The sequence below is a fragment of the Panthera tigris genome, chromosome D4 (assembly GCF_018350195.1).
Source record: "Panthera tigris isolate Pti1 chromosome D4, P.tigris_Pti1_mat1.1, whole genome shotgun sequence".
Lineage (NCBI taxonomy): Eukaryota > Metazoa > Chordata > Mammalia > Carnivora > Felidae > Panthera > Panthera tigris.
Window position 1 is genome coordinate 30415175 of NC_056672.1, and position 25223 is coordinate 30440397.

Here is a 25223-nt window from a genome sequence, read left to right on the forward strand (position 1 = left end):
ATGAGCTAAAGGAAGAATTTCAGAGAAAAAAGAACACACCCTCCTTCCTATGTTTGGTGTCAACTGTAAGGTGTTCCCCAGGAAAGCTTCCTGCCACAGTCTCTTCGCTGTTATGCTATTCATGAAGGATAAAAGATATTAAGAGAATACAAATTCTGCAATATTAACCTAATAAGGGCATTTTGATTACTTTTGGGAAAGAAGGAAAGTGGGAGGAAGTAAGCATAGAGATTGTCATGCAGAAATACAAGGCTGAACAAGGGAATCCTGTCTTCTCTGCTGTCCCATTTCCATTTAACATCATTCCTGAAAACTGTACTAACTCTAGAGGGGAGGACATGAAACGAAGCAGAGGAGAAGATTCTGCTTCCTCAAGACAGAAGACTTCGCAGAGAAGCAGTTGCTGGCTGAGGGCAATGGCAGAGTCAGAGGTGAAACACGATGAAATGCTCACTAGACCTCACAGCTACAAAAGCAAATCTCTATCAACAGCGGAAAATCAGCAGGCAAATTCTTTTCGCTACATTGAAAAGGCTATGCTAAAGACATTTACTCTAGAAAACAAGGGAAAACTGACTGAATGAAAACCACCCCAATTATCCCAAACTCACTAAATATTTTTGATAGGGAAAAGAAACTATTCCAGTGACTTCATAAATTGCCACTGCAAAAAATCTGTTAAGAGTAATAAGCACAACCTAAAAACAAAGTTTGTTATTTTTAACATCCCTACATGAAAGGATCAGGGAAGACCTCCTCCCACCACCATCCCATTAATTGAGAAGTTTCAGAAAAAGAACCTTTGAAAAGAGGCAAACCAATAAAGCTAGGAGAGCCGACAGTGAGAAAAACATGCATCATGAGAAACACACTGGCCACCAGAGGGGACCACGTAGAGAAATGGAATGGGACACTTACACAGCAGCTATTTGTCAAAGGGTCCCGACGGCTACTGTGTTCTGAAACCATCGAGACAGAATAGCAGGATGGGAAGAATGTAGTCACAAACAATCCACCAGATGACAACACTACACAGTGCAGAGGTCAGCACAGCTAGGGAACATCTGGAAAGGGGTGAAGGGGAAAGAACAGATGTTCAAATTGGGAAGCCAAAATAAATAAATAATAAATAAATAAAGCCACGTGTGAATTTTAGACACCCTATGATAGATACAAAGGGGTGGGAAACAAGGATGGAGTCTTGCTATTTTGTGCTGGGGGAGAAAAATGCTACCTTCAGTTTTCAGCTGATTGGGTTATTTGGTAACAAAAGGTTAGACCCTATCTCTAACCTCTAATCTCATGGGGGATAACTGCCCCATGTTAACTTAACTGTGTGATACGGAAATCAGAGTTGTAGTTACATGACTGAAATTCTTCAAAAAGCACATGATATGCACACACAGAAAACTAAACCAAACCAGAGAAAAAGGAGGGAAACCTAACCAACCAACAATAACAAGAAGCTATGGCCTGATAATTAACAATGATTCAGAGAAGGCACAATTATAAATGAACACGGCATAGCAGATGTGATCTAACTTCCATGGAGTCATACACTGGATCATCTGGGAGCTAAGGCAAACTGCGTATTCTGCATATAAGGCATAAAGAAGCACGTCCAATCCTGGGCAACACAAAATGAGGGCAATTTCCCCCATGTATTAACACCATATCTATTTTCTTAGTTGTTGTTTTTTTTTTAATTTTTTTAAAGGTTTATTTATTTTTGAGAGAGAAAGGGAACGGGGGGGGGGGGGGGAGAGAGAGAGAGAGAGAGAGAGCGCGCGCGCGCGAGAGAGAGAGAGAGCGCGCGAGCACGCCGGGGAGGGGCAGAGGGGGAGACAGAACCCGAAGCAGGCTCCAGGGTCTGAGCTGTCAGCACGGAGCCCAATGTAGGGTTTGAACCCACAAACCGTGAGATCATGACCTAAGCTGAAGTGGGACACTCAACAACTGAGCCACCCGGGCACCCCTCCTTCATTGTTTTCTTCATTCATTTTCCTCCTGTGGCCAAACTGAGCTTTCAGCTCAGGATTTCTTAACCCAGCAGTCTAGTTTTTGGCAGTGAAGAAGGAAACCTCACAGTTGGAAGAGTGGTATTCCAGCTACTATAGTTCCAACTGGTCACCTGGACACATCTGTGACCAAATATAAAAGGCTCTATTGAGCATTCACTTTGTGCAAAGTACTGCATGAATCAAGTCATAAATGATTGGTCTGGCTTACTAGGCCATTTTTACTGGTGTCCTTGTCATCTGAATCATTGAACACTATGTGTCAGGCACCCTGGTATGGTATCTAGCAACAAGGGATTACACTAAGGATGGACCTGAAATCAAATCTAATCTCACCCTGCAAGTTACACCTAGTACCAGCTCATGTACTCCTCCCACAAAAACACAAACCTACTAATAAATGTTAAGATTGAAGGGGCTTAGTATTTAGACAGAACAGAATAAATGGCCCAGGAATACTAGAGAACTCTCCATCCACCCCAACTTTCATTTGCAGTTACTGATTTAACAGTTATCTTAACGGCAGAATGGCCAAAATATCCAAGTGTCCACATTACAGATTTTTCACTATTCCTCTAATAAAGCTCCTGGCATAAGAATTATTTCCCAATGATGAAACACACACTCATCCACACTGTGCTATTAAAGAGGATTTGAGGCAAATTAGATCCATATTTTCACCTTATTCCTAGGTAGAGTACACTTCATTCTTTATGTACCATTTCATTTAACCCCAACAAACCTAGCAGAAATCATCACTATGCAGAAAAGACAGGCAGCATGGATGAAATTATAAAATCTACCAAATCTTGGGGCGCCTGGGTGGCTCAGTTGGTTGAGCGGCCGACTTCGGCTCAGGTCAGGATCTCGTGGTCGGTGAGTTCGAGCCCCGTGTCGGGCTCTGTGCCTGGAACCTGCTTTGGATTCTGTGTCTCCCTCTCTCTCTCTCTCTCTCTCCCTCCCCCGCTAAGGCTCTGTCTTTCTCTCTCTCTCAAAAATAAATACACATTAAAAAAAAAAAAACTTTAAAAATCTTATATTCATTCACCTAAGTATTTTCATTCACCTAAGTACCAACAGCGAAGCAAAATAGGTTACCCACAAGTGATACAGGAGTCAAAATCAGGAGGCAAGGACTGAATTTAGATTTCTCAACCCAAGCTGCTGTTCAAAAACTCTATCTTAGGAAACTTTTATTTCTAAAGTAACAACAAATACTTGGGAGGGAAAGGAAATCCCTAAGTGACCTCTTCTTCTAGGACCATAAAAGAGGATTCTAACAGCAAGGAGGGTCTGAAAAAGCAGAGAAAGGGTAAGTTAAATGTTGTAAAGAAGGAAGGGAAATCTAAAACCCCCCAGGGTTTTTACACTTAAGAGCTTAAAAGGATTTTAACATTTTGTCTTTTCCTTTAAAATTGTGGACTTGGAGCGCCTGGGTGGCTCAGTTAACTGGATAAGCATCCAACTTAAGCTCAGGTCCGGATCTCAAGGTTCCTGCGTTCAGGCCATGTGTAGGGCTCTGTGCTGACTGCTCAGAACACGGAACCTGCCTCAGATTCTCTGTCTCCCTTTCTTTGTCCCTCCCCTGCTTGCACTCTCTCTCAAAATAAATAAATAAACATTTAAAAAAGTAAAATAAAATAAAATAAACTGTGGCCTAAAAGCCTGTTGATTATGTGTATGGGAAGGGGACAGTTTGGGGGCTATTCTACTGTTTTAAGGGTTACAATTACAGGAACTTGAACTAGCGCTTTATTTATTTTAACTTATACCATTTTCCTTGGTTTATAAATTAGGCTAAGTGCTTCAGGGAAAAGGGCCAGCCATGTCCTTTATTTCTTTTGTGGGTAAGGTGGGGGGTAACTCTGTAACTAGCATGTGATAGCAGAGGCTGGTCTTTCCTTCAACCATCACTGACTTTGCTCAGCTTTCACCCTGGAGAACCTCACACACCAAAGTGAATGTAATCACACCTAGCGTCACCTGCTGGTTTCCAATAGTATTTAGAATTTTAATCTTCGTTCATGGTTTTCTTTTATATTACCACAAACCTATCAGCTATGAAAGAGCCTTATCGTCTCATCTGTAGAAAAGAAAACAAGTGACGTGAACCTTCTGGAACACATATTCACAAGTGAGTGGACTCAGAGTAACTAAAGGAAATTTTCTATAAGCCTTATTTAACCAGAACTTTAGACAAAGCAGAATTCCCATCCCGACTCCCAACTTGCCTTCGGATCAGAAGTTACTGAGAAATAAACTGATGCTGCAGATTTGTAAAAACAAAACACCTAGGCATGACTAAAAGCAACCCACAAATCACCCATTTTCTAGGGTTTGCGACTCAAAGTGTGGTCCCTGGACCAGCAGTGCCTCAAAACCTGGAAGCTTGCTAGAAATGCAGAATCACAGACCAGGCCCAATAACCATAATCTGCATGTTCACAAGCTCCCAGGAGACTCAAATGCACAGTGAAGTCTGAGCAATGCTCCAGGGCACTACCTATTTCCTCTACCATGTCTCTTACCGCTTCAGGATGATTATCTGAAGGGACTACAATATTTCTAAATAAAAAGAAACATTCAGGCCTTAGATGAAGACAACAAAATTAACAAAATGGCATTTGAAGTTAAATAAATTATATAAAGTGCACTATTCTTAAAGCTTCTTCAGTTTTGTGATGCACCACTAAGCTGCAAAGAATGCTTAGTAAATACCTACAATCAATACTTGACGCCTCTCGTTCACATGGCCCTTTTTTGAAAAACCCCATTCTTTTCTTTGGGTCTTTTAAGAACCTCCCAAGGCCGTGAGTAGCCTATGAGGATACATGCCTTCTGTGTAATTCTAGTTTATATAACAAGGAGATGCCAGTGAAGACGCACTGTTAATTAAAAAGAAGGCCTGTTCTTCTCTACCATGAACATTTATGATGCCATCAGGTCCTTACCATATTGTAAGATGCTGACTAATAAACAAAATGACTTATCTCCATTCTCCATCACCAAAAAACATAAATGGAAATGTGATAGCCCACAATGAAAAGGAAGAAATCCAACAGCCTAGATTACAGCATCTATGAAAGAATATCCTAGAAAAAAAGTGTAATGACCAAGTTTTTTAACTCTACATATTTCTCTAGCAATCTGGGATATTCCATAAGATTGAATCCCAACTAACAATTTACACAACCAAGTACATGTGGACATACACACACTAACTATAAAACTTCCTACCTCCATACTAAACCTTCTTCTATAACTTGAAAATAGTTCAACTAAAAATTAATACAAAAATAATCATTTAATCTAGTTCATTGTTACCCTAAAATATGACATTAAGCCACAATGTCATCACAGATTAAATTCTACCATATCCAAATAAACTGCCTAAAATATGGTAGTGAATTTAAGGAAATTCACAATTTTAATAACTATGGACAAATCTGTCATTCTGTGGTTTTACATCTGCTGCCACTCTCCTGAGGATGTCACGTGGTGACTATCCATAGGGAAAACACTTTCCTTTCTATACAGGCTAGTGAGGTTACAATAGAAGATGGAGATAAAGTATGGCCAAGAGCTTCTTGGGCAACATCCCTGGATTTTAAATAATGTAAATAAGCATTTCAAAGTAGCATAATGGGCATGCAACTATTGAGAAAAATATACAAGATAAAGTGCTCATGTACATATTAAATACATCAACCACACAAAGGAAACCAGACTCACGTGAGGGGAATAGCGTTTGTTTTTGACTGTCTTCTGCTTTTCAGGGCACGAAGTCTATCACCTTGTGTCACTCCATGGATTTCGTCATCATCACTGTACTGTATAAGTAAAGACACACTAAGCTAGTGATTTCAGTTGCACTTATTAAGGCAAAAAAGCATAGCAGCTATGTTTACCCATACAGACACATACAAATGAACTGCTGAACTCTGCAGTGTTTTGCTGCTTTCAAAATAAACACGGGTCACATTTCAAGACAACCAAAAGTTGACATTCACAGACACAGAACCCAACAGCACTCTTGTTATAAAACATACTGACAGTGAAGAGGCATGATGGGTTTCCAATAATGAAAACATTCTTTGTAAAATTTCACAATCCACTCACCACCACTTAATATAGTACCACTACCCCTAAACTCTTGCTTGGTTCTTTATAAACTTTTCCATTTGAGAACAACTAGTTCCCTAAATCAACAGTCATGAAATGGAAAAAACGCCGGGTTGGGGGTGTAGGTGCACGGGGAAGTGTCATTAGGTCCATCTAAAGGGCTTCCTTCACATACCTCTTTTTACCACCAGTGCCTAGTGAGTAAATAAAAAAAAAGACAAAAAATAAAAAAAAACCTTCCATTTTATGGCCATATGACCTTATTTTAATTATTTTGAGTAAAAGTTTCCTAGAGGGAGCTGTAAGTATTAAAAAAATGTGTGACGATAATCCCTCAAAAACGTGCTTTATTATTTTTATCTACAATTTCCCCCATGCCCTATATGGTCCTCACCAGCACTGAAAACAATGACAACAGCATGATAGGGATGGTTCGATTACCAGTTCAGGTTCTTGCTTGTCTTGATTCTCGACCCCATTGATTGAAATGTCATCAACAGCCAAGAGGAGTTTTGAGACAGCTGCTCTGTGTTTTCCATTCTCCTGACCCCTTAACTTTTGACGAAAATAGTCACCTTCCAACCAGAGGCTTGCCTGTTTCCTAGAACATTTAAATAACATCAAAACACAGCTTTCCAGAAGGACACATGCAAACAACTTTCTCCTACTAGACTATCTGTTGTTAGTGACTAAGAAAAACTCTACTTCCTATCATTTGCCAGGCCCATGTGTTCCCTCAGGAATTACAAAAGCTCTCTGTCTACTTACATCACCAAAAACTGTTGCTGAGGCCCAATCACTGAGCCAGGTCTGCAGATCCTGACCCAAGCAATGGTCTCGGCTGCTGTCATCCTGTAATGCTTCATGATGTAGCAGGCTATTAGAGTGCCCGTTCGTCCAAGGCCAGCTAGAAACAGAAACAAACCAAACGGACCTGGTCTCATGTACTCCAGAATTTTGTAGGGGAGGTAGAATTTTTCTTAAAAGGTTTCTGCTTCCCCGCTCAACAGTGGTTCTCAAGTTTGGATGCACATGGCAATCACCTGAAGAGTGTTAAAAAATACTGGAGAATTCTGATTTAATTGGTATGTGAGACAGCCTGGACATGGAGATTCCTAAAATCCCCCCAGATGATTCTACATAGTCAACACTGAAAATCACTTTCTAAGCGAGACTTTTAGTACTGCTTTCTACTCCGAGTTTTCTGTTCATGGTAGCATCATCTTTCCAAACACATGGGCTTAGAATCTTACACTTTCTCCCCTAACAGTTTTTTTCTATGCTATTTCTATTCCTATTTTCATATGGATTTTTAAAAAAATTTTTTTAAAATGTTTGTTTTTGAGAGAGAGAGAGACAGAGTGCACAAGTAGGAGAGGAGCAGAGAGAGAGAGAGAGAGGGAGAGAGAGAGAGAGAGAAACACAGAATCCGAAGCAGGCTCCAGGCTCTGAGTGGTCAGCACAGAGCCCGATGCAGGGCTTGAACGCACAAACCGTGAGCTCATGACCCGAGCCGAAGTTGGATGCTTAACCAACTAAACCACCCAGGCACCCTCATATAGATTTCTTTTTTAACTCTATTCCTGCTATCCTTTCTTTACTCCCATCCAGACTACTATCATTACCTGCTGTGATGGTTAATTTTGTAGGTCAGTCTGGCAGGTGTATTTGGATGACACTGCCATTTAGATTGCTGGACTATGAGTAAGTAGATTACCCGCCATAATGTGGGTGGGCCTCACCCAATCAGTTGATGGTCTGAAGAGAACAAAGGCCATCTTCCTCAAGCTAGAGAGAATTCCCTAGCAGTATGCTTTCAGACCTCAGCTGCACCATAAGCTCTCCCAAGTGATCAGTCTGTCACCTCATATGGCAGATTTTGTACTTGCTAGCCTTCAATTCACCCAAGCCAATTCTTTACAATTAATCTCTTTCTATATATACACATGCCATTGCTTCTGTTTCTCTAGAAAACCCTTGCTTATACAGATTCTGGTACTGTGAAGTGGTGTGTTACAGTGACAATATATAAAAATGTGTAAGTGGCTTTGGAGTTGTAATTGTAAAAGCTCTGGAAGTTTTAAAGCACAATGTTAGCAAAACCCTAGATTGCCTTGAAGGAACTGTTGGTAGGAATATGGGCATTAACAGTGACTCTGGCTCTGGCTCTGACTCAGATGGGAATGAGGAACATGTTATTGGAAACCAGAAGAAAGGCAATCCTTGTTAGAAAATGGCAAAAAAAAAAAAAAAAAAAAGGAAGAAAGAAAGAAAGAAAGAAGGAAAGAAAGAGAGAAAAGAGAAGAAAAAGAGAAAGAAAGAGAAAGAGAAAGAAAAAGAAAAAGAAAAAAAAACCTGGCTAAATTGTTTTATTGCTTTATGGAAGGTAGAAGTTGTGAGTGACAACCCTGGATATTTAGCAAAAGAGATTTATAAGCCAAGTATTGAAAGTACAGCCTGGTTTCTCCTCACTGATTATAGTAAAATATGAGAGAAGACAAATCAACTGAAGAAGGAATTGTTAAGCAAAACAGAAACTAAACATTTAGAAAATTCTAGGCCTATCCATATTGCAGAGTGAGAAGGTGTGTTTAGAGAGAACACCAAGGGTATAGTCAACGATCTATTCCATAAAGTGATTACCTATGGATTTAATCAGCCATTTCAGCAGAAGCCAAAAATAGTGATGGGATTGATTATACCAGCGGACACACTGCCAGGATGAAACAAAGGGGATACGTACAGGATGAAATAAAGGCTTTCAAATTCCTGGGGTTCTAAACAGGACTAACAGAAACATCTCACTAAAAACATATCTCATGTTTCTCTTCAAGAAAAGAGAAACATACCCCCAAGGGGCCAACAGGGCTGTCACTGCCACCATTAAGCCCAGGGGCAAGGCTGTCTACTCCTGAGTTTCAGAGGGTGGGGGTCACCTCTGTGGTCAGTGGCCAGGCTGTTTCTGCCCGAGCTCAGGGACAGGGCTGCTACCCCAGTGGGTCTGCAGACAGAGAATGGAGCCAGAGCATTATTTCTGAGCCTTAACATCTAACAGCATTTGCCTTGCCAGGTTTTGGACTTGCTTGGGACCTGTCAAGCCCTTTCTTTTTTCTGATTTCTGTCATTTGGAATGGGAACATCTACCCTATGCACGTCCCACTACTGCATTTTAGATGCACTTAACTTGCCAGGTTCCACAAGTTCACAGACCGGGAGGAATTCTGCCTCAGGATGAATTGTACCTGGAGTGTCACCCATTACATGACTTAGAGGACGTTTAGATGAGACTTTGGATCTGGAACTGATGTTGGAATGAGTTAAGTCTTTGGAGGCTGCTGGGATTTTACATGCGAAAACATGAACGCTGGGGACCCAGCAAACACAATGTTATGGACTGAATTGGGTCCCCCACTCCCTGTGCCCCTCAAAATCCATATTAAAGTCATATTTCCCAATGTGCCTATCTCTGGGGAAAGGACTTTTATGGAGTCAATTAAGGTTATACAAGGTCATGTGGGGAAGGCCCCTAATCCAGTAGGACTGGTGTCCTTAGAAGAGGAAGAGACACGGGGCACCTGGGTGGCTCAGTCAGTTAAGCATCCAACTTTGGCTCAGGTCATGATTTCATGGTTCGTTGGTTGAGCCCCATGTAAGGCTCTGTGCTGACAGCTCAGAGCCTGGAGCCTGCTTCAGATTCTGTGTCTCCCTCTCTCTCTGCCCCCCACCACCCCGCCTCACCTTGCTCACGCTTTGTCTCTCTCTCTTAAAATTAAATAAACATTTAAAAAAAATTTTTTAAAGAAGAGGAAGAGACACCAGGAGTGAGTGTACACATAGGAAAAAGAAGGCAGCTGTCTGAAACCCAGGAAGAGGCCTCATCAGAATCCAACCTTTGCCAACACCCTGATCTTGAATTTCTAGCTTCTCAACTGTGAAAAAATAACTTCTGTTTAAACTACACAGTCTGTGGGATTCTGACGTGGTACCCCAAGCAAATTAATACACTCCCTAGATAATCTCACTTTGCATATGATAATCCACGCTTTATAGTATCATCAGTTTTCTTCCCGAAACAAAGATCCAATCCTATCAAATCCTCTTCAGGTTTTTAACTGGTCCCCAGTCAACTTCCGGGTTTCTCAACCTTAGCACTACTGAATTTGGGGGCTGGTATGGGGGCTCTCCTGTGCACTGTAGGCTGTTTAAGAGCATCACTGGCCTATAGCCACCAGATGCCAGTAGCATCTTCCCACCAAGTTGTGAAAACAAAACAAAACACAACAAAACAATGTCTTCAGACATTGCCAAATGTTCTCTGGGGGGCAAAACCACCCTGAATGAGGAGCTCAGCTGAGCATAACCTCAATTGCTTATTGTAATTTAAAAAAAAATGAAATAACCAATGTTGGATTTTGTTTTAATTATTTATTTTTTTATTTAAAAAAAATTTTTTTTTAATGGTTTATTTTATTTTTGAGACAGAGACAGAGCATGAGCGGGGGAGGGTTAGAGAGAGAGGGAGACACAGAATCCAAAGCAGGCTCCAGGCTCTGAGCTGTCAGCACAGAGCCCGACGCGGGGCTCGAACTCACAGATAGTGAGATCGTGACCTGAGCCGAAGTCGGAAGCTCAACCGACTGAGCCACCCAGGCGCCCCATAATTATTTATTTTTTTAAATTGTGGTAAAATATACCTGACATAAAATTTACCATTTTTGTTCATGCATCATTTTCCTGGTTTCACTACCTTCCTTATGTTTCCTTTTAGCTCACTGAGCATTTTTTTCACAGTTTACTTAAAGTAGGCTTCACACCCAAGGTGGGGCTTGAACTCACAACCCTGAGATCAAGAGTTGCACACTCTGGGTGAGCCAGCCAGAAGCCCCTAATTTTTAAAGTCAGCTGTTTTAAATTCCTTGTCAGATAATTCAGAGATCTACGTTTCTTTAGGGCTGGTGTCTGGAGATCATGGTCACCATTGTTAAGTGTCCATTTCAGTGGCATTAACCAACTCATTGCTGTGCGACCATTACTACCATGTCGTGGGTATCCTTAAGACAAATGTGTGCTCCCTTTTTGGGGGTCAGTGTTCTGGGTGTGTCTGTTATTTCTAAGTCGGTTTTACTGTGTTGTTCAAATCCTCTTATTTCCTTACTAATCTTCTCTCTGTTCTTTCCATTACTGAAATGGAAAGTACTGAAATCCTAGTACATCATACAGTATATTATTACACAGTCATTCATTCAATAAATACTTACTAAGTGCTAAAGCACTGCTTTAACTGCTAAAAACACAGAAACTTGTTAGAATATAAGCACCACAAAGACAAGCTCTTAGAGTCTGCTCTGTTCATTGACATATTCTAGAACATATCAAACAGAGAGCACTGAGTAAATATTCGAGGAATAAATGAATGCATTTCAATGTGATAGATAAGCCTTTGCAGGGTTACCAATGAATACAAGTTAATTTATGACACTTTTCATATGAAATTAGGATGTCTTTTTTGAGAGTGTGAAAGAGAGGAAGAGAAAGAGAGAAAGCGAAAGCGAAAGCGAAAGAGCAGGGGAGGGGCAGAGGGAGAGGGAAAGGGAGAACACTAAGAAGGCTCCGCACTCAGTGCAGAGCCTGACATGGGGCTCATTCCCATAACCAGGAGATCATGAGCTGAGCTGAAACCAAGAGTTGGATGCTTAACCAACTGAGCCACCCAGGCACCCCAAAATTAGGGTTTTAAAGGCATTCGATATACACACAGCTTTTTAATGTCAATCATACCTCAATAAAGCGGTTTTAAGAAAACAGCAACTTACAAACAACAACAACAAAGGCAGCTTCATGTATCCTGGCATATAACCTAAAGGGGCATGGTGTGTTTCTAAACGTACATACATATGTGTCCAGCATCTTTAACCAATCCTAGAAACATACCTTTACAATGTACTGCAATGGCACCCTCCGCATTTTCACAAATATCCAAAAATTCTTTGACGATGGCATCAGTAGGGGTGCTGCCATCCGCAAAGAAAAGGTCATAGTGATCGAAACCAGCATTCGTAAAGCGTTTGGCATCATACATCCTTTTATTCAGACGAATAATAGTAGTAACGTTGTGATTCTTAAAATATGGAATATAAGCCTCAGGAGAATGTTGGTGGTAACCTACATAAAAAAATTCACCAGATATTGTCAAATGCAGAAAGAAAACAATGCTTAACAATTTCACCTGTAATTGGGTGGAAAGAGTATCTGACCTGGGGGTGGAATACCAATTTGATTATAACTATAAAAGCATTAATTCAAAAAGTTAAAAGCCTGGCAGAATAAAAATGACCAAGTATATTTAAATAATTAAGACAGACCTTTGGCCTCTTTCAAAAGAAAATACAGGATAGATACTTTTAATAACAAAACGATACTAGGTCCCATTATTTTTGCATACCACTTTCAAGTCTGGTTCTTGAATGAGGTCCACAGAAGGCAATAAATCGGTCTGGTATTATCCAATTTAAATCTCCATTTTCTGCTTTCTGCAAAGGAAAGACCAGTACAATTCATTTTTAGACTTGATCTCCCATCCACACTCCTTCCCAATACTGAGTGTCTGAAGGACTTCAAATCCATTTATTTTAGCACAGAATCAGTTTATAAATGACCATGAGATAGGAAACTAAAATTTAGCCTGCTATGAGTACTCCCTGGGAGTAGTTAACTTCTTCTGATCCTAATCATGTTTTTATTTTTATTTATTTATTTATTTATTTTTCTAATCATGTTTTTAAAAACAGTGTTCCTTTGCTTGGATAGTCAGCCTTTGGAAAACAGAGCTAACTGCTGCTATTCAAAATATACCTAAGTATTTTAATTATTTTATCCAGGTAAATTCTCATATAATTGCTGCTAATTAATAAGAAAGCAAACTTTTTATTATGAGGGATCTTAGAAACTTTCCTATTTCCCTGAATGACTAACTGGCTTCCAACATGAGCAATCTTGACTCCTTGAACAAAGCGGGGGGGGGGGGGGGGGGGGGGTCTTCTGATTTCTTGATATTTACACTTTATTTCTAGAGACACACACTTCCATCATTTTGTTACCTATTTAGTAAAAGGGTCAATGAAGAATTTGCACTAAACCCACCACAAAATTACAAGTACACTAATTTCACAGTACAGCTTTAGAAAAAAGCGTGAACATAAACTGATATTTAAAACACCTTACTTCCTGTTACTAAGTCCTTTCAACTGAGTTACCATAATAATTATTGTAGGATAAATACAGCTCAACTATAACAATAATAGAAATGGATACACAAAAACTGAAGCAGGAAGTAGAAGACTTGATAGTGGAGGAGAGAACTAGCAACAAAAACAAGCAATTGGGGTATACTTATGCGCACCTAAGAACAAGTAAGCAATAAACTGGGAGTTGCCTGATTATCTACAACTGGAGTTGCCAGTCAGGTAACCCAAATCCAATTTATTTGACTTAATTATCAGTGAGGGGAATTAACGAACCCTTGTTCCATACTAAAAGGCCTAAGCAAGAATGAAAACATGTCCAGGTATTCCAACTTTGAAATGGAATCAGAAATCTAGAGATTTTATTATGAGAAACATGTGATTAGATTTTACAGAATTGCAGACATCACATATTATAAGATGCATCTTGAATTCAGAAAAGTAATGTAATAGGAAAAAATGGGCATCGGGGAATCAATGAAAGACACTACTCCAAAATTTCTAAATATCTGTAGAGAAACAAAACTATCCATGGCTTGTAGCTACTTAAACAGTTCCTTGAGTTTCAGTGCAGTTTCACTGAAAGTAAACAGTATATGGGGGCAACCTTGCTACTACCCCCAACACTGCAATTTCTGCATTAGTGAGAGGGAAGCTAATTAGCACCTATACTACTCCTCAGTAACACATAAAGGCATCACTGCTCCACTGAAGGAACACCAACTGGTGTTCTTAGTAGTTTTATTTGCCTAGAAAGAGAAAGCATATTTTATTTTAAATGTTTAATTTTATGAGGACAAGCACAAAAATAATGGTATTAATAAATAAGTTATATTTATCAGTTTAGGATGTGCATTAAATATATACTGTACTTCAGAAACATACTGGTATTACAGAGAAGTAAAGATATGGTTGGCCCGAATGAATCAATCATGGTATGTTTTAGATCTTTGGTACATCACAGTAATGACTAACCGTAACTATTAGAACAGTTCAGTTATACCTGAAAGTTTAAAATAATAGGTGCTCTAGGGGCACCTCGCTGACTCAGTCAGTTGGGTGTCCAGCTCTTGAATTTTGGCTCAGGTCATGATCTCAAGGTTCTTGAGATCGAGCCCACGTCAGACTCTGCGCTGACAGTGTGGAACCTGCTTGGGATTCTCTCTCTCCTCTCTCTCTGCCCCTCGCCCACTCTCTCTCTCTCTGAATAAATTTTTTTAAAACATTAAAAAAAATAATACTCTAGAAATTGTGAAAGGACAGTTATCTGAGGATTCCAGACACTGTTGCATAAAAGTGCTGTCTGTTGGAATCACTCCATTATTGGTGAGAATGCCTGCTCCAGATAACTACAGTAGGATAAAAAGACAAGATCCCACAAGTACTCTTGGCAAAAAAGACCTTTAGCATGATAGCATCTTACTACTTAAAGGGTGGAATGGCAGAATCAAATTACTTACTCTTTAAAATATACTACATTTACAAATGTAGAGGACATCTATTGTTTTGCCTTCCTGGACTTTCTTCTTTCTCTTTCTCTCTTTTATTGTCTGTGTGGTTTGACAGGGCTGATCCCAGCATACCCCTCCAACTACTGAGATGATCCACCCAACAACTACCCTCACTAGGAACACAGTCTAGCTCAGAGCAAGGCACATGATCTAATAAGGCAGGCCAATGAGGAACTTGTGGGTTTCTTCTGATGAGTTTGCCCAGTGAGTCAATCAAAGATGCTGGTCGCCATCACTACTGGGGAGGGCTGGCCTGGTAACAAAACTAGCTTTTACTGGCGAGTATCTGAGTACATTCACCTGGTCATACCTGAAGTTACACCTGCTCCTAGACTTTTTATTTATGTAAATCAATAAATGTCCCCTTTTTTATTTAAGCCATTTGTATTTACTTTCTGTAATTTGCACCCAGAAGTGTCTTGACTTCATACAAACAAAAGGTCATGATAAAAACATTTTCCAGAGGTAATTAGATGTATAAGGACTTTTATTCACCTCACCAGATCCTATGCTAAGGGTTTTTAAATCTCCTCATTTAATCACTCTATGAAAATTATCAGTACTAAAAAAATTAAACATGAAAGAAAAATGCCCAGGAGCACATTCATGCACTCTGGGAAAGATGCATCAAATATACAAATCACCACTAAGAACTGGAACTACAGAATGGGGGTAAGAGGATAAAGACTTGCCTTTTTTTTTTCTCTATACATATCTAAATTGTTCACCTCTTCAAAAAACAAGAATATTACCTCTGTAAGTAAAACATGAATAAAGGAGTTAAAAGCAGTATCCTTGAAAACTTACTTCATAGTGTTCATATTCATCAAGGTTAAATGTGTTGAAATTAAGGAAGTCATACTGCATTGCCTAAAATCCAAAGGAAAGCTTTTAAGAATAAAGATGCAAATAAGAGAACAATTTCCGATCCAATTTCCTAATTAAAGATATCAGGAGGTAACCCAAAAGAGCATTATTATATTTAGATTTTGTTCCACTTAATAGTTTTCAAAGAAGGTGGGCTATGTGTTTTAAATGCTTCCATTATCTGGAAAATTAGCTATAATAATATTTATTTTAATGGGATTTGATTTGTTTTTATTTTCCTTCATCAATCATCCTATCCATGCACAGCTAACTAATGAAGACTTCAAAGTAATCATACTAACTTTAATAAGTTAGTTAGCTGATCTAATGATCAACACCACCAAGCAATGGTCCTTAAATAAATAATAAAAAAGAAGTAAATCATAGGTTAGCTTATCCCAAACAAATCCCACCACTTCATAAATATCTTCACTTTCAAATTCTTCTGAATTTGGATTAAAAGATGAATGTTCCTGATACAACAAAATTCAAAATTTTGAGGAAAAAATTCTTCTTTCAATAAAAAGAAAACCCATAAAATTTCTGTTCTATTCTGTAGCCTCCCTCAGTTGCAGCGGGCAGGTCATGCTAAGCAAAATAAACAGAGTATCTAATTTCTGAGACAAAGACAAGCTGGTGGCCTCTGAGAGGTGTTATCCCTGCTCACTGAGCCAGCCAGCATGCAACCAAGGATTTTTTGTTGTTGTTGTAGTTGACAATGTTTTATTAGTTTCAGGTGTCCAACATAACGAAGTTGACAATGTTACACATTACTCAGTGCTCACCATGCTAAGTGTAGTCCCAATCTGTCACCATACAATGTTATTGTTCTACTACTGATTATATTCTCTATGCTGTACTTTCCATCTCTGTGTGTAAAAATTCTTGATCAGCAAGGTATTCTTGGTTCAAAAGGAATGACTCTATAAACTCAGCTTTCAAAATTTAAACCACTGAAATATGAATGGAAAATGAGAAGGCTACAGTATCAAACAAAAAACCCTCATTTAAAAAAATATAGCTATTTAAATTCTAATTCCAAGACTATGATTAGTTATATTTCTTTGAATTCAAAATACTCAATATATGTCATGCTATTTGAACTATATGCTCTTAACAGAGTGATACAATAAAATGTAGTTTAAAGGCAATTTCTACTCATAAGGAGAACCTATTAGAAGCTGCATTAAAATGAAGTCACAATTACTTTTATAAACCTTTTTTATATGCAATAATATTCAAAATCAGCTACAAATTAAAAATGTTTAACTTGAAAATCAGAAGCTGTTGACTCTCGAATAAAATTAAATATAGAGCAAGAAAAGGAGTCTTTGACTTATAGTTCCTGCTAATTAATTAGGCTTTGGATATAATATCTGATAAAAAAGAAAAAAACTAAGCTGACAAATAACAATAGAATGTTAGAGTGGACCATTTCCAAGGCCCTCTAAGTTTTTCACCTCTCTTTTTAAAGGAAGTGGAAGTAGAGAGAAGGGAACCCTAGCATAAGGAGAGGTATACCTGCCTGCATTAGCAGTTCCCAGGGGTCATTTATACCCTCCATCTCTTGATCACCTCCTCTGCACATTACCCGCCTAAACTGAGGCCTGATCGAGCTGCCTCAGAGCCTGTGGCAACGAACTCGATCACCTTTATTAACAGTCACTGGACTCAAACCCAAAACAACATTAAGTTCTATACCTTGTTGCCTAATACAGGAAAAAAAAGATATACTAATTAATATCTGAATTAGTATACTAACTAGTCTTCATATTTCTCAGAAAGCCACCATGTTTCATTATACAAGAAAGCAAACCAGGGCTCCTTTTGACTGTGTGAATGTAAGTCACATAAAACTTGAGATGTTGTTGAAAGTGTATTTGATCCATGGGCTACTGATTTAAATTCTAGTTTCTTGTGCTGCCCTGACATTCAAGACACATACCTGAGGGAGGGAGTGTGCCTGCGTCACGTAACTCCAGGGGACCCCATTCATTTAGAATGTGATATTAAAGGTGTCCCTGGGAGTCAAAGACGGCAGGCAGTACTGGTTATAAAACACAGCAGTTATTTTTAAATAACTTTGACAAAGCAGTGGTGACCTACTTAGTCTTACATAAAACCTAGTAACAAACTAATGGACTACACAAATTCTTCTGCTGAGCTAGAAATTGAATGCTTGAAGACACAAAACGAAGTGTTTGTATCAATTACTGCATTACAGAAATGTCTGTGGTAAATAGGATTGGTGGCTATCAGACCCATAAAATACATAAATCAAAGACAACTCGGAAACCAGTAATCTATTTACTTTTTGTTTTTCTTTGAAATCACAACACACCCAAAACATGTCTGGATTTAGAACCTAATTACATAACTAGCTCTGTTGTTCAAGTGGCTTTTTTCCCAACTCATTCGAGAAACACTCAGATTCAGAAAAAGCATTTACTGGTTTGGCATTATTCCAAAGTTAGTGGGAAATGGGACATCTCTGACATCATACACATCTTGGAAGATCCTTGCAGAAAAGGCCTAGTCTTCCAACTCAACACTGGGTACATCTTACAATTCACTTACCTTCTTTACTGCATGAAAACAGTCAAGAAGTGTAATGTAGAAATTGCAACTTCCATAGGCAGCATCTCTGAAATCCCAAAAGTATTGAAATATATAGCTCAGTTAAATTTAGTTTTCTGTAGTACACTTACCTCAAGACAAAGCAGACTAGTATTTAAAAGCAAACCACATACTCAGGATCAGACTCAAAAAACAAAAATCTTGCCTTTCGATTTTTAAGTCAAGGATAAGTCATTGTTATAAATTTCACTGCAGTTTCTACCTATTCCAGTAGATATTATTTTATAGGCATGAATCAATAATGACCACTTTTTAAATTTCAAATGATCTCCCTAGATCATTTTTGGCCTTGATGGCTGGGCTTCAAAAGTTGCTTAAGTTCTAATCAGTAATATGTACCCTTCCCCACAAAAGAGCAAGGCATTGAATTTTTTCTTTTTTACTGGAAAATACCATATTAAACTGTTACCAGGTAAGACTTCTTTTTGATTCTGTATACACATATATGTGTGTGCATGTTGTAAGTATGTGCCGCAGGTATAGGTCTATCCATGAAGGAAAACAATATTGGGAAATCAAAGTAATATTTGAAATACTAGGTGCAAGCTTTGCACAGTGGCAGTATTGTAGCCAATGAGGTTTATCCGAGGCGCAATTATTGCTAACTGAAATACTAGTTGCAAGCTAAAAAGAAAGCAGTCTGCTCTTCTCATTATGCTTTCACAATTTTTAACAAGTTAACTGAGTAACTTCTTTCTGATTCTTACAAGATTAGAATACCAAGAAAACCACAGGAACTAAGGGGCCAACCACCTTTAGTAGAGCTTTAGTGCTCTTGGGGAAGTGCTTAAATTAGTTTACAGACAACTCCGCCCAACAGCCCAACACCTCATCAACATCTATCTGTAATCTTAGCACAAATCTCTTAATGTCAGTTAAGGTTTTGAACTCCAATCCCATCTACTTCCCCCTTCTAGCTACTGTGAGCCATTACGAAGTAAAAATGTTTGGAATTAGACAAGATAAAAATTAATTTAATTGTGATCATTCTAGACATGCCAAACAACTGTGACTCTCTGAATGGTCCTTATTTGGTCCCCTGGTGGAAACAGCTGCTAGTGAAGCCATCATTAATTGCCTGTCTTGGTTGAGTTTTCAATTGTAGTATTACTTAACCTGAAAAATTATTTAAGATGTCAACTTACATAAACCTTAAGAATACAGACTTTCATAGCAACATGAACAAGGAGGAAAAGGACTATTTTAGTTTTAGACATTACTGTCTGGATTGGTTAGAATTACTGAGTTAAGTTATAGGTTAGCCTTCATAGGATTGCACACAAAGTCTTACAATGTGCCATTTTTGTCCAGTAAGCTTCTGAATTTAAAAAGCTGCTCATCCAAAAGCTAGACCAGGTCTCTATGCAACCTAGAAAATGATTTTACCAGTAGTTTATTGGTAATATTCGGGAGGAGAAAAACAAAACGACCCATAGCAGTTATCAGTGTGGTCACTGATCAAACGATCAGCAGCACCTGCTAATTCCCAGCTCCACCCCAGACCCACTGAGTCAGAGGTTCTATATGGGTGGGCCAGGTAATTTTTGTTCTAACAGGTCCTCCAGGTGACTGTGATGCATGTTCAAGTTTAAGAACCACTGACCTATATAATCAACACAAATATTTGTTGATTTGTAGAAATAATTCTTTCATGGAATAAAGAACATTTTTAGATAAAGAACCTATGGGTAAGGAAATTAAGTAATTTAGCCTAAACCAAATCAAAATTATCAGAGGAAATATGGTAAAGTCTCAAATCGCATCCCAGTGTTTTTACCACTTTTATTATCTTCTTAACGTACTGCTAATTCTTCCCCAGTGAAATTAAAGACATGTTGATTCAGTCTTTGTGATAACTTGATGCATTTACTCATTGAATATTTTCTGAGAACCTACTATGGGCCAAGCCCTGCTCTAGTCGATGATGATTCGACAAGCTTTGATCTGGGCTCAGCTAAAGTTCTGCCTCATGCATCATACTACCTGAATAGATGACAAGAATCTTTATTCATTCCCGTTTACTTCATTAACACCTCCAACTTTAAACACACCCACACTTCCTTCCTTCTACCCAAGCAATCAGGCTTCTTCAAAACAGCAGAATAGCAGCTATGAATCTAGATGTAAGGTTGGGGCGGGTAAGATCATTTAACAAACTCAGAAAAGCAGATGAGAATCAATGAAGGAGTATTGCTGAGAAACTGCAAAACAGTGTCAAATACTAGTTTAAAAAATAACAGATTTTGCGGCGGCTTGTATGCATAATAGCCCCAAACTGCAAACAACCCAGGAATCCATCAAAAGGACAAAAAGCAAATAAGTTGTGATGTATTCATAGAATGGAATGCTACAAAAGCAGTAAAAAAAAAGATGAACTACTGATGCCTGCCACAACACAGATACATCTCACAGGCATGATGTATTTTAAAAGCTAGTCCCAGTTCTGCGAAATGCCTACTCTCTGACTCCATTTATAAGAAGTTCAAAGTCAAGAAAAACTAACTGATGTGGTAGAAGTCAGCAGTGGTTACTTAGGGGGTGGCTACTCACTAGAAAAGGGCTGAAAGGAATCTTCAGGGGTGCTGGCAGTGTTCTGTACACTGAACTGGATGGTAGCCACATATACACATGAGGTTAGTGGGCTGAAAATAGTAAGTAGAGACCCCCTCCACCATAAAAAAAATCAACTAAGAAGCAAAAGAGTATTATAGGTAATAACCAAAAAAATAGAAATATATGCCCTTCATAACCATAATCCTAAGGTATCAAGAAAATATCGAACTACATTTTATACTATTTTTTCATTTAGACATGCAAAGAGAAATACTCAATATATCCATTAAGAAATCAAGTCAACTCAGTGGTTGAAGAATTATATCTAGGTTGAATTAAATCTAATTAAATATTGCTGTGGAGAACCAAAAGTTTTTTAACTGTAAATCAATGCTATTCTTCTTAACAGCTATATTTATACTATGCACTTCAAGTGGCAAGAATAAAAGACTATAATGCAATCTCTTCCAAAATATTATCAAACTTAAAAAATATTATCAAGCTTTATTAATTCTGACTGGCCTACTTTCTAACTAGTAAGTTCAACAGAATAGTAACATGTGATAAAGCACCAGATTATTATATCTGCCATATGCTGATACTCTTGTAGAATGCAGTTAAGTATAAAATACAACAGTATTGTACTATTACATACCCCAAATAACACAATTTTATTTCTATAAATAAAAAAGTATTTTATTCATAAAAATGCATTTTTTATAAACAAAAATGAATTACTAGAAAAACAGAAGGTAAAAAACATATTAAATACAAGCCCAAATTCTTCTAATATTCGATTCCACACACATAAAAATATCCTATTACATTATTACCAAAGTCTCTAAAATCTTGCTCTCAATTGCTATACTTAACTGGAACAAAAACTTCACAGATTGACACTAATTCATAGGCCACACTTGGAGACACAATACTTTAGATATATCAAATTATCTGGCATCTGTGACTGCAAAGATTCATATTTTACCATCTTGAGCTGTTTCTAGCTAAGTCCTATTTTTTAAAGAATTACAAACATTTGCTCCTGGGACTAGAAGTAACTAACTTCATTTCTCAGTGCCAAACCTCAGTAATTTTAAACTCAGGTATGGCAAAAAAAAAAAAGCAACATTTATTCTATTTTTGGCCTTTGCATTTAAATCAATGCAAACTCTCTTTTACATCAACAGTGTTCCATGGATCCTTACTTGCATTATATGAAATGTGTGCACTTATTCTATTTCAAGACCTTATGCTATAAACTTTAAGAATGGCACTATTATAAAGGAATATCAATATAAAGAGCTCTGTACAACTAAATTATCACTGTATATCAATGTTCCTGTGACTCACAGACCACAGATACAAGCCTTTCTTCTAAAGGAAGTATATGGTTGCTATTAGATTACAGGTTGAGAAGAAAAGTAGCACACTCTCCATGTTAGAAAATTATCTCCATCTCTCCCTACCCACCTCAAATAACAGAATACCTAACATAATCCTTGCACTAGAAAGAAAGGTGATAGTCCTGGGTTCAAAGTAATTCTTCCAATTTGCTAAATCACTTAATATACAATCTTTAGTGCAATATGTAATTGAAACAAATATCTATTTCATGGAGTAAGTCTATGGACAGTCCTACAGTTATTGAAGATTCTGCCCAATGGGAGACCCTCCTAAAGCTTGTCCACAATGAAGTCAAATTCACAAGCTTACATTTAAAAAGTGAAGCCATTACCTTCCAAATCAGACATTCAAGGTATATGCAACAATACTAAAATCACTACCTAACTTACAAGTGGAAGAATAATACAGCACTTGAAATTAACAACACAGCATGCAATCAGCAAAATTATTTCACATCTTTATTACATGTCAAGCGCCACATAATATTTAGATAATGTAACTAAGTCAAGGATTTTGAGAAACACAGAGAAACTTTTAGAACTTAAAGAAAAAAAAAGAACACAAGTTTTTTTCAAAAGATCTTCAACACAATCACCTGGTAAGTTTGAGATGAGGATGAGGACATCATCCATTCATGTACAGACAGTATTTACATAGTGCCTCTAGGACACAGCCACTTGGTTTCTCTAGTAGTGTTGCTGCATTAGCAACCTTGTCCACTATCTCTGCTGGCAAATCCCTAGGACAAAGAGGTTCCTTTTTGCTGTGGCAACCAACTCCTGATTATCAGAAAACTCTCTCAACTCCTCAGGACTCAAACTCCTCAACGGTAGCTCTGAGTTCTAACTACAGGACTGTCATCTGATTATAAAGCCTATTTTCCATGAGTGGCAGAGGTTCTCACATAGAAGTGATTCACATTCACAATGTCTGAGACATTTTGGTTTCCACAATTAATTTCATGGAGGTGGAGGTATTACTGGCAACTAGTAGGCAGAAGCCAGGGATGCTGCTGAGTGTCCTACAATACACAGGACAGCCCCCACAACAAAATGTCGAAAATGTCACTGTTGAGCAACCTAGATCTACCGGATTATTTGCACCCACTCTAAAATGACTATTTACCAGGTCTTCTTTTTTTCAGAAACAATTATACCAAGATATTTCTGGCAAGGGCATGACTGAATGAATTTATCATATCACTCTTATATTTACCTGAAAGGAATATAGGATGTATTTCCACACATTAATATTCTATATGCTTCTTCTGGAGTCCTCCCCAAATATATAACCTACATATGAAAAGAAAAGAAAAAGGCAATTTATTTCTAAATGAAGATATAGTGCTGTCACTGCAAAGTGACCTCTCCAATTACCTGAGCCTGGGTCTCTAGCTTTCCCAAGGATCCTGAGAGTCCCCCAGTACCCGTCAGTGAATCCCTTTTTTGTTTCAATCTGCCATAGCTAGTTTCTGTTGCTTGCAGGAAGAACACTCAGCAACAAATTCACAACAACCTTTTGTAGTAACAAGTATAGAATTTTTAAAACAGATTTTCTAAACCAAGATGTTAGACTGAGCACATGCTTGTACCTCATCTCTTTTATGAAAAGCCACTGAAATGATCATAAAGAAGTGTGGGGGGGGGGGGGTCAGGGTTGGGAGATGGATTGAGACTGGGGAAAAGGTGGAAAAGAACATAAAGGCAGAGCAAGTTTATTAACTCCATCCATTTAGATTTAACTACTTACAATACTGTACAAGTTTCCTATAAAACTGCATTTGCTTCCTATTCTCATTGGCTTCTTTCATCCTCAGAACTACATTATGCTTCCATTTTTATCTGGTAGAATTACTTCAAGTAGATGCTTTAGCATTTCAGGTCCATTACTGGTAGGTATTCCTCACATTTCTGACAATTTCTTGTTTTCTGCCCTGAATTTATGGACTATGTATATGATTTTTGGTGGGTAGTTCTTTTCTCTCAATAATTTATACATGTTGTTCCACTGTCTTCTCAGTTGTAGTGTTGCAGAAGGATTTTACTAGCCTCATACTCTCCTTCTGTTCCTTACAAGTCACTGGTTCTAAAAAAACTACTGGCCTCCCTCTAAATAAGTCATCTTCAATCTCCAATTAAGTTTGCCTGGGATTATCTGACCCACATGCTATCTGAAGGCACAAGTCTTTTTCCAACTCAGAATCTTCCTGCAGGGCAGGGCATTTTCAGCTCATATATAGGGGAGGGGAGGTGGCCACAAGCATTAGATTTGGCACATATATTATGATACAAATTAGAGTCAGTGCTAAAGCTTACTTTGGGATAATATACTTTAAATGTTGACTGGTAAAAATAAATCATTAAAAAAGTTCATTATAAACTTTTAATCTCTACTACATACATATATGAGCTGTTTCTTCAATGTAATGTGAGCTGTCTCAAGTGAGGACCCACATCGTGGGTTTCATTTGACTCCTGGTTCATAGATTATATATTATATATACTGTGGTTCAATGTTTAATTCACTGAACCTAAATCTACTTGTTAATGGTTAGAAAATGTTTAAATCCTAAATTTAAAAAATCATTGGATTAAAACAAATTACAAAATCACAGATCCAGCAAGGATCTTTGAAACTTAGAGAAGGGTATATTCCAAAACTAGTCATAAGAGTTAACTCAGCTTCCAGAGGGCATTTTACCAATTTTCTGTTTTAAGAATCACAAATGGAAAATTTTCCCAATGTCTAGGCTGTTTCTCAATATGGTTTCATCCCATTTACTCTAAAAAAAATGCTCAACTTTAATTAACTATACAGAATCTTCCAATATTTATCTCTTAACATTTCTTTATCTATAGGAAGATACAAATC

General features: G+C 38.0%; 1 protein-coding gene and 1 non-coding gene across 16 annotated transcripts in view; one reads left to right on the top strand and one right to left on the bottom strand.

The window, feature by feature from the left end:
• CDC14B (cell division cycle 14B) overlaps positions 1–25223 on the bottom strand; it is a 114388-nt gene that overhangs the window by 22530 nt on the left and 66635 nt on the right. For 12 of the 15 annotated variants that reach the window (XR_006210773.1, XR_006210772.1, XM_042965043.1 and 9 more), the window contains exons 5-12: positions 23568–23644; positions 18336–18402; positions 15699–15761; positions 12582–12669; positions 12071–12301; positions 6908–7046; positions 6581–6740; positions 5750–5847 (exon numbers count right to left, since the gene is read on the bottom strand). Coding sequence is in view for 13 of the 15 variants with exons in the window: in XM_042965043.1 (XP_042820977.1) it covers positions 5750–5847; positions 6581–6740; positions 6908–7046; positions 12071–12301; positions 12582–12669; positions 15699–15761; positions 18336–18402; positions 23568–23644 (923 nt within the window). In the remaining 2 variants the exon portion in view is untranslated. Of the gene's footprint in view, positions 1–918; positions 1065–5749; positions 5848–6580; positions 6741–6907; positions 7047–12070; positions 12302–12581; positions 12670–15698; positions 15762–18335; positions 18403–23567; positions 23645–25223 lie in introns of all 15 variants that reach the window. The other 3 variants (XM_042965044.1, XM_015540608.2, XM_042965037.1) reach the window with 2 other exon arrangements.
• Positions 18940–19085, top strand: LOC122233359. The gene has a single exon (XR_006210909.1). It is a non-coding gene; the product is annotated as a U4 spliceosomal RNA (small nuclear RNA).